The 10,395-nt window shown below is 38.9% G+C and overlaps 1 protein-coding gene across 1 annotated transcript; it reads left to right on the top strand.

Annotated features, from left to right (window-relative positions):
• The first annotated feature begins 358 nt into the window (after positions 1–358).
• isoc1 (isochorismatase domain containing 1) lies at positions 359–7,255 on the top strand. Its single transcript, XM_084694236.1, has 5 exons — positions 359–674; positions 1,346–1,465; positions 5,483–5,686; positions 6,056–6,172; positions 6,346–7,255. The coding sequence occupies exons 1-5, from the start codon at positions 411–413 to the stop codon at positions 6,490–6,492; spliced, it is 852 nt and encodes a 283-aa protein (XP_084550362.1). The 5' UTR covers positions 359–410; the 3' UTR covers positions 6,493–7,255.
• The last annotated feature ends 3,140 nt before the right edge of the window (positions 7,256–10,395 follow it).

Raw genomic sequence — 10,395 nt, 5'->3', positions numbered from 1 at the left:
ATCGTAAGGTTGGAGGATTATTAATTGCTGGAGGATATTACTTTCAAGAGCAGAGGTCACATTACGTTGCTTATCATTGTACACTAGCCTATTAAGTTGATCACAAAATTCAAAAAAAGATATCATAATTTTTACAAAACAATAAAACAAATTATAGCTAACACCAAGTGACATTTAACTGGGAAACAATTCAATGACATTAAATAAAAGCTGTATATCATCATAACATTTATTACATTTCATAATCATATTTTACAGCCAAACTGTACGTCACACTGTAAACAGAGATTATGCTACGAAACTGAAATGGAAAATGTCCCTTTCCCTACACTGTGACAAAGGCGTGTCATTTCGGCTTAATTTATGTCGTAGCTGTTAAACGGAAGAACTATTCCTCATAGCAAACCATCATGGCGGATGGTCACACCAACAACAATCATGTCCATGTTTTATTTTCATTTTCTCTGTTTTCGAGGCCGTCCTCTGTACCCGTTGGATATGGACATGAATTGCTTATTCAGAAGTTTTTGTCATTATATGGAACTCAGATCGACGTCCACAGTAAATTTATAATTCAACTGTATTCAGACGAATGGGCACAGTATATCGATTTGCCGAAAGGATTTGTGGTGACTGAGAAATGCAAACTTCGCCTAGTGCCTCTGCAAACAGAGGTGAGCCAAGAGCGACAGTAATGTGGGTGTTTTAATTGTTTGGAGTTATTTGATGACACTAATGTGAACTATTAGGTTATATATAAACTATAGTTTATTATCCCAGTTAATTGAGTAATTTTGCATCTAGAGGACGCTCGTGCACGTGGTATACAATATTTGCTAAGTTTAAATGCTCAGCCTTAAGCAAAAAATGGCTAAATGGCACTGGCACAATGCTAAACTCAAATATTTCAAATAATCTTTCGTAAATCTCTTGCAGTGTTGTTTGATTACTTAAAATACATTCTATTAACGTTCAAACTCCCTTGTGCACTTGTTAATTAGACTACAAATTCACCATAGCCTACAATTGCAATCACTACCCGCTGATGTTGTGAAGACAGTAGCCTACATAAATTGAAAACCATTGGAATTAATATTTTGAATGGAGATTATCAGAAATATCTGACAGAGCTTTGACCTGGATAAGGAACCAGATTATGAAAATGCTGCTGACTCTTTTTTTTCTTGGCAGTCAGCCATAATCCATAGACCCATAAATTTAGCTCCAGCCAAACAACTTTCTGGACTGCTGTCTGGACTTTTTAAAAAAAAAATTATGTATACAATTTTTTTTTTTACTGAGTGTATTTATGTTTACATAATTAACTGTCTTTGGGTTTGTTCAGGTGACAATGTTGGGCAACCTATCCCCTGGCACCACAGCATTCTTTTGCTGCGACATGCAAGAAAGATTCCGGCCAGCGATCAAGTACTTTGGTGACATCATCAGTGTGGGACAGAGGCTGGTATGATCATAGATTCCTATTTTTAATTTATAGGGCAGCGGATTGGGGCATTTAATATTTATTGTATTACTATTATTATTACTATTATAGGAAACGTTTTATATTTATATAAAGCTCAAGTTGGATGGGATCAAGTCATTGTAGAGTGGCACTCATAAGTCAAAACAATATGACCACCTACCTAATAGGTTGTTGGTTCTCTATGTCTGGCCAAAACAATCGGATTGAGATATGGTGAAGTTGGTTGCCTTGATAACACCTTGAATAATTCCTCATGTACTCCATGCCATTCTTGAACACTGTGTGCAGTGTGTCAGGGCACATTATCCTGCTGAAAGAGGCCACTGCCATCAGGGAATACCATTGCCATGAAGGGGTGTACGTAGATGGTCTCCAACTGTTGAGGTGGCATGTATCAAATTGATTTCCACATGAATGGCCAGACCCCTCCCAGGAAAACATTGCCCAGAGCATCACACTCCCTCCACTAGCTTGTTGTGCATCCAGGGCCCATCACCTCCCCATGTAAATAGCGCACACGGCCACAACCATCCACAAGATGCAAAAAAAAACCGGGCTCATCGTACCAGGTGACCTTCTTCCACTGCTTCAAGGTTCCAACGCTTGTTCGTCCATTGTAAGTGCATTTGACAGTGGGCAGGGGCCATCATGGACACTCCCATAACGATTTGTCACTTGCCAAAGTTGCCAAGTTTACTCCTGCCCATTTCTCTTACATTTACATGTATTCATTTACAAAAGTGCTTAGGTCAATGATCATAAACAACGACATTGTGGGTAGCCAAAACATGAAGCAGACATTGTGAAAAGCAAATAAGTGCCAATGGGAAGAAACATAGGGGCATGTAATTAAACAAGTTACAATTAAACAACATGAACCTCAAAAGTGCAAGAGTGTACCTGTAGGAAAGCAAGCAACAATAATATAATTCAAAGCGAGTACAAGAAGTTAAATCAGTTACAACTAACCAACAAGAGCAACAAGTCCCTCAATAAGAGTCATTGTTTTCCTGGAGGAAACTGATATCAAGTCCAGCAAATCATTCCTAAGTAACGTTGTACTCCCGGAACAAGTGCGTCTTTAGCCTTTCTTGAATTCAATATTATGACTAAAATAATTGATTGTTCACTTACCATCTAATCTAGATAGACTCAGTCAATTGCCCTTGTTTGGAGATGATCACTGTTCTGTGCTTCCTCTGTGAGTGGTCATTATGTTTTGGCTCCTCAGTGTACCTCATAGGGCATTTCTAGAGCTGAAAATAGAAGCATTTGCTTCCACAGTGAACTGTTTGTTGAAGTGAAATATGTAAATTGTGTGTTATGATAACACCAAGATCTTATAGGTGCTTTAAGGTTACTGTTTATTTAATACTAATTGTGGCTTGAGAATCTTAATTTTGTTTCAAAACCTCAATTACTTCAATAAAACCAGCACTCGGCCTAGCCCAGACAATCCGTCAACATGAACAACTACAAGGCATCACAATTGGACATAGAGATCATTTAATTAGTTTATTCGCGGACGATGTTTTGGTCCATTTAGTGGATCCTGAGAAGTCGTTCCCTATATTGATGGACATCCTCGAAGAATTTAATTACTATGCTGGTTACAAACTAAATATTACAAAGACACAACTTTTGTCATTTAATTACAAGCCTTCAGAAGAAATAAAACATAGGTATGATTTAAAATGGGATATGGAAGAAATAAAATATTTAGGCGTAATCATTACAAAAAATCTGAACAGATTATACGAGGCAAACTATAATTTGATTAATCAGAATATTAAAAAGGATATTGAACGATGGTCCACCTATCCGCTGGATTTTGGCAGTAAGATAAATGTAATTAAAATGAACATGTTGCCTAGACTGCTATACCTGTTTCAAGCTTTACCAGTAGAGGTTCCTAAACACCAGTTCTTTACCTGGGATAGACTTATTTCTAGGTTTATCTGGGAGGGAAAGAAGCCTAGAATAAGATACGCAACACTGCAGTTGGCCAAGCATAAAGGAGGAATGGCACTCCCAAATCTCAAAGATTACTTTTATGCAGCTCAGTTCCGTCCCCTTTTTCTGTGGTGTAATGATAACTATTTTGCTAGATGGAAGGAAATTGAGACATATGTAGAGGGTTATCGGATCCAGTCAGTTTTAGGAGAAAAAGAAATCCCCCTATTAGTCAAAAGTCAAATAGATTCAATAACCTCCGGCTCACTGGAGTTTTGGTTTGATTTTGTAAGGCAATTCAAACTAAGGAAAGACCAGAAAGTACTTAGATGGTTAGCCTTTGACACTCAATTTAGACCAGGAGAAAATGATGCTACATTTAAGCAATGGGGAGTCAAAGGTATTAAGGCAGTGTGTACACTGATGGAAAAAAACAAAGAATTACAGACTTTCCAAAAACTAAAAGAGACATTTTCTCTTCATAATCGTGACTTATTTAGGTATATACAATTTAGAGATTATTATAATAAAGAATTGAAGATGGAAATTTCTCACGAAATAAACCCAGTTATAAAGAATATGATCAATGCATATAAACCAAATTGTAAAAGTGTAAAAGTAATCTCCATGTTTTATGACAGTATTATGGAATGTAAGGGCAACTCAACATTGTATCTAAAATTAAGGTGGGAAAAAGAATTAAATGCGGACATTTCATCAGAGGAATGGTACGATATGTGTGAAACTCAACATACTTCCACAAATTCACAACAACTGAGGGTTTTCAACTGGAAAAATTTGGTGCGTTTTTTTTATTACACCTAAAATCAGCAGTAAAGTATCTTCAACACCCCATCCATGTTGGAGGCAGTGTGGCTGCTTAGAAGCACACCACACGCATATTTTTGGGAGTTGTGAAAAACTGAAGTCATTTTGGAAAGAGGTACATTTAATCTTAATTAATGTGCTTGGATATAAGATTCCTTTGTCATGCACTGTCTTGTACTTAGGTCACATTTCACTGGTTACTCTACAGGGGGACAGATACTTGGTAAACGTACTCCTTACAGCAGCAAGGAAAACCATAACTAGAAGCTGGTATAAACCTGATTCACCTAAACAGCAACAATGGTTTGATGTCATTCAGGAAATAAGGACAATGGAACGACTGACTTGTGTGATACGTTTGAGGTTAGATTTGTATGCTAAGAGATGGCAGAAATGGATACTTTACTTCGACGAACTATAAGGGCACTGGCTCACAGTCTGGTTGCATTCAAATGTAAGGCAGCTACTTGAGCTGAGCTGAATCTTTACATGGGAATGTATTTCATCTTTTTATCTACACCAAGTTTTCCCGCAAGCTCCGTTTTTGTTTGTTTTTGTTATAATTGTTTGTTCATTACTGTATGTTAGTTTTATCTGCACTGAATTAACATTTGCAAGTCGATCTTACCATGTGTAGATGAGATGTGCAAAAAATCCTCAAATCCTTCACTTTATACTACCTTTCCAACCTAATCACCATTGATGTGGTGTGACAGTAAAACAGGCAGATTGCCTTTTGCTTGAGACTGAAGAATTATGTTTGGAGAATACACTTCTCAAATCACAAAATAATTTCAGAAGTATGGAATTCCACATTTTGATTTGAAATTTAATTAACCAAAAAGTGCTTGTATTATATGTTTTTTGTGTCTGCTTCTTGGTGTGATTCATTACAAAAGTGAACAAGAAGTTTCACATCAAACCTCTTACGTCTACTAAAAGGTGCTCTGAAAATAACCTGTCCTACTATAAGTTTGACACTATTCAGAAAAAAAGTAATTGGGACATTCTCACAGTGGTTTAAACGTCAGGGGATATCTGGTCATGGTCAATAGCGGTCATTGTCTGGTTTGTATAATGTGTCTGTGACAAAAATGTCACATTGATATATTGAAAAAAACAACTCATAAAGAGGACTTTTTTGTCACTCCCTTGACCTCCTTAACTGACCTCTGTACCTCATCTCCGTCTTTCCCTCTCTATTTTTGTCCTCAGCTCCAGGGAGCCCGGATCCTGGGCATCCCTATTATTGTGTCAGAGCAGTACCCTAAAGGTCTGGGTAGCACGGTACAGGAGCTGGACCTGACTGGTGCCAGGCTGGTCTTTCCCAAGACCAAGTTCTCCATGGTGCTTCCGGAGGTGGAGGCCACTCTTACTGAGCTGCCAGGGGTCCGCAGTGTGGTGCTGTTTGGAGTTGAGGTACACTATTTATTTTGTTTGCTTTTGCCATTGAACAATAAATCACAACATAGAATATTTAGTTTTCTCTTGTCCTTTCTGTTTAGTGTTTAGGTGTTGCTGATACCTAGTGGTATTGTCAGGGTTCGAATTACGGGGGGGATTTGGGGGGTTTGACCCCCCCCAAAAGAGGTAAAAACAACAGGTCGGGGGGGTCGATACACACCCTGGAGAAGAAGTTACCCCTACTCCCCCCTATTGTCATTGTATAATTTGCAATCTGGGTATTGTCTTGCCCTACAAGTAAAATGCATACAGAAAATGTTTTTACAATCATGATGAAGCACCCTAGGAGCTTCCAAATCTGATTAGAAGTTCTCTGTACCCCAGACCCATGTATGCATCCAGCAGACTGCTCTTGACCTGATAGGACGGGGCTATGAGGTTCACATTGTGGCTGACTCCACCTCTTCTCGCAGTATGATGGACAGAATGTTTGCCCTGGAGGTTAGTATGTCAATACTCTGTTAATATAGTGTGGTGTTGAATCAGTCTCTGTTAATTGACTGTGTGTGTTAACCTTTGATTGTACATAGGGTGTTACCCTAAACCTAATTAATGAATGTCTTCTTTAACTTTGACTCCCTTAACCTCCCACTCTCCTGTCCTCACCATCTCAGAGAATGGCGCGGACCGGCATCATCATCACTACCAGCGAATCAGTTCTGCTGCAGCTGGTTGCTGACAAGGAACACCCCAAATTCAAGGAGGTACAGAATATCATCAAAGCCTCTGCCCCTGAATCTGGACTGCTCTCCAAGGTATAGATGTTCATTTTAAATCCAAAGGCCAATTGGTTTCTGCAGACATTTATTTTGCACACCAGGGTCTGGAATCAATGGTTAAATTATTTTTAAATAATATTGACCTAAATGTTAAGGTTAGGAATATGGGGAAATGTATACATTTTGTTTTTAGGGACAGCTCTACTTAGAGCAAGCACTGAAATTGGTATTGTAATGTTGGGGAAAATCTGAAGTATGTTACTGCATACACACTGGAAGACCTCTACAAGAACTGAGTTTGCATGTGGTCCAATAGTATTACACTACCAAGGTAATGCTCTGAGGTTATGTCTTCTCAGAAAGTGATTCTAGTGGAGTTTTTAGGGTTTTATTTGTCATTGGATTTGTCTGTGTCCTTATGTATTCAAGTGTACTGATTTTGCTTATTGGCAATTATACCAACACATCACCTGCCCAAACAATTATTTGAGGTCAAAAAGGGCTAATATTATTTTGCATTTGTGTGTATTTTTCTGTGACTCAAATCGTGCGGGATAGTGTGTACTTGAGGATGGCTATGATAGTATGCGTGTGTGTGTACATGCATCTGTAAATGCCTCCCTGTCAACTGAGCTTGTCTCCTGTTATCAGATTATATACTGTTTGGAGGACTACAATAGTAGCATGTGCCTGTAAATGATTACTGCCCTAACTGATTGTATAGGAGCTCCTGAAGGTACAATTTCTGTTGTGGCAATTTAGACTTTGTAAGATAGCTGTTGCCAATAAAGATACTTGTTTTGTACCTGATTGTATTAATAAATGTTCACATGCATTACATAATAGGGGTTCCTGTCTTTTCACGGGTAATTGCGCCCTATGTGTGAGAAGCCAGGCTAGGTGACAGACCTTGTGTTGTTGCCATCGCTTGATTTTTTTAACATGGAGGTCAATTGTATGTTTGGTGTGATTCAGGGTATTTTGAGCCTGGTATTGCTGGGAGTAGTGTTGTCACGGTACCAACATTTCAGTAGTCGGTTCCAATACCATTTTCAATATCAAAGCAAAAACAAAAAGGGGTTACTGAATATCTCATTTGTTGACAGTAACACTCACCTACAATACCTAAGGCTGTAACCTACTTATGACAACAACAGACCACTAATTAGGGTGACCAGGCGTCCTCTTTTACCCGGACATGTCCTCTTTTCGAGACCTAAAGAATGCGTCCGGCAGGAATTCCAAAATCGTCCGGGATTTTGCCTTGTCGGATATTTGTGTTTCTCTGGGTCTTTCACAAACTAGTTATTGCGCCCTTATAAGTTTTGGAAAGGGTATCTCCCTTATGCTCCACCTTCTTGTGTGAGCTGTGACTAGAGAGAACTGCCATTGGTTGACCACCTTCTCAGAGTTGCCAGATGCACAATAATTGTCCTCCAAATACAATGTCTTAATTTTCTTATTTTAATATGTGGCTATATACAGAATGTATTATTTAGAATTTGTTATTGGTTATCATTAATGCTTTACATTTAATCATTTAGCAGACATTCTTATCCAGAGCAACTTACAGTAAGTACAGGGACATTTCCCCCAAGGCAAGTAGGGTGAAGTGCCTTGCCCAAGGGAATCGAACCAGCGACCTTCAGATTACTTGGCTGATTCCCTAACCGCTCAGCCATCTGACTCCGTTTAATATATGAGGAGGACTGAAAAGTGCCTTAATTGTTTTTATTTTAATATCTGGCCATATATAGAATTTATTATTTAGAATTGATTTATCGTTATTGCTTTAACATATGGACAATACACATTAAATACATTAAACAACCACTGAAAGCCATAGAAGCACTGGACTAAATGCCCCCCCAAAAAATTGTTTTACATTTGCACTTTGCAATTTTGTTAAAGGTCCCATGACAAAATGTCACATTAGGAGGTTATTTAACATTAATATGACTTCCCCTAGCCTGCCTTTGGTCCTATAGTGGCTATATTTCACAGATTTTCTGTGTACAAGAAGCTTGGGTTTTCGTGAGGTCAAGAGGTCTTACAGCGAGCCCCTCACAAAGCGCATATAGACATGGAACACACTTGACCCAGACTCTTAGGCGACAGTAAGGAGTAAACATGTGAAAATTGGTCTTACATGAGTTGCAACGTCTTCACCTGTTTTACCTGTTCTACTGTATTAATGTACTGACCACTGAGACCCGAGGAAGCGATTCTGTGCATTCTATATGTACTGTCCAGCCATACATAGGGGCCTTCTTTAAGACATGTTCTCACTCTTTTTCTTTGCCGCGCATCATTCTGGCCTGCCTTCTGACAGAAATACATTCTATCAATTGGCATCACGAACAGCTTTTCTTCAGCCAGAACCCGGGTGAGCAGACTTTGATTGTGTTATACTAACTTCTGCTTACTTGTGGGGACTGGCTACTGGTATAACGAATCTGGATAATTTTTTAAAGAAAGAGGATGATTTCTGTACAGGCATAAGGCAAGAGGCACAACTTAGTTTTAGTCTTGTAAGTTAATAGTGAATTGGCAAAACTGTACCTTATATCACTTGATGACAGTTAATTGTTTACAATATGAAAAGGCCTAACAGTTGCTTGGAAAACGAAAGATACGGGACAGGGGCCGTAAATTCATAAGCAAGGGCTGGTCCGCTTGCCATTCCAGGATAACTGGTTGGTTGGATAAATAGTTTTGTATCTGTGTGGCCATAAATGTTGCGGTGAAAGGCCGTTGTGATAAATGAAGTGTCATAATAAGACAGGTGCCGTAAAATCCTCTAAGATTGGTAAGAAGGTCAGTAATTTAAGGGCAGGTAACCTAGTGTTGTAAAGCCCATTAACAAGTTGTCGTTGCTGGATTAAACAACTTAAATCTTAGGTTGATGGTTGCGGCTACGCAGTGATAAGTAAAACGTTTAAAGAGACGTTAAATTGAAGTGTAAGACAAGCAATGTTTCCCAATAACTAAAATGTTATTGTATCGTATGAATTACAGTCATTAAAGTGCTACATTTATGAGTATAAAGATATATTTTTAAAAGATAATTAAAGATTAAAGATAAATGAACAAATGAAGGTGAAATAAAAGGTTTGATTTAGGATATTAGTATACTAACATTGTTTTACTAAAGTGCATGCAAAAATGGGGTGCCAATCAAGTAAATCGAATGTGCCAATGGTAATTAAATTTAGGACAGAGACCACGCAAGGAGAGAAAAGCCATGTCAGAGTCACTAAAAACAAATCCACATTTAAAACAAGTTCCAACTATAGATTTTACTCGCAAGTCCTTCGTTCCGAAGTTGTCCCTTTAGAATGCAGAATGAGGAGAGAGGTATATATGCTCCAGGAGAGAATCGCCCCTACCCACAAAGGCACCTGGAATACCAGGCCACACAGCAGACAGACACACCTGTCAACTGGATGTGGGATAAGTGACGCCATACAGCAATGGTTTTGGACAATGTTAAAATGTGTTATTAACACCCCACAATTTCATGTTTCAGATAAACCATCTGAAATACCGCAATTAAGCCACAATCTCCTGTTTGAGGAAAACAGATATTGATTGTCCTCTGAGTAAAAATACTGTCCAGTCTGTCGGCATCAGTGGTGAACCTCAGACAGACCCCATTTCACTTCCATTACAGATTGATTTTGATGATTATAAATTACAACATTCTTTCATTGAACACCAGTTCTCTGCTAACGACTCTGCTCCTGTCTGGAGAGGGCTCAGGCAGATCATCAACTTCAAGCCCAGAGCCCCCCACTCCACTAACGACTCCCGCCTGGCCAACGACCTGAACAAGTTCTACTGCAGATTTGAAAGACAATTGGACAGTCCTGAACAAACTCTTTCCACCCGTGAGGCCTCCCCCCCCTCTACAGTGACGACCCTGTCCATTCAGGAGAGAGAAGT

Source organism: Hypomesus nipponensis, chromosome 27 (assembly GCF_054491055.1).
Source record: "Hypomesus nipponensis isolate SF chromosome 27, ASM5449105v1, whole genome shotgun sequence".
Taxonomy (NCBI): domain Eukaryota; kingdom Metazoa; phylum Chordata; class Actinopteri; order Osmeriformes; family Osmeridae; genus Hypomesus; species Hypomesus nipponensis.
Note: the sequence above shows the minus strand (reverse complement) of the source record. Positions and strands in the feature narration are given on the sequence as shown.

Coding starts and splice junctions, on each gene's coding strand:
- isoc1 (XM_084694236.1), top strand. CDS start 411: ATGGCGGATGGTCACACCAACAACAATCATGTCCATGTTTTATTTTCA. Junction 1,466..5,482: donor TCAGTGTGGGACAGAGGCTG/GTATGATCATAG, acceptor TTTTGTCCTCAG/CTCCAGGGAGCCCGGATCCT. Junction 6,173..6,345: donor ACAGAATGTTTGCCCTGGAG/GTTAGTATGTCA, acceptor TCACCATCTCAG/AGAATGGCGCGGACCGGCAT.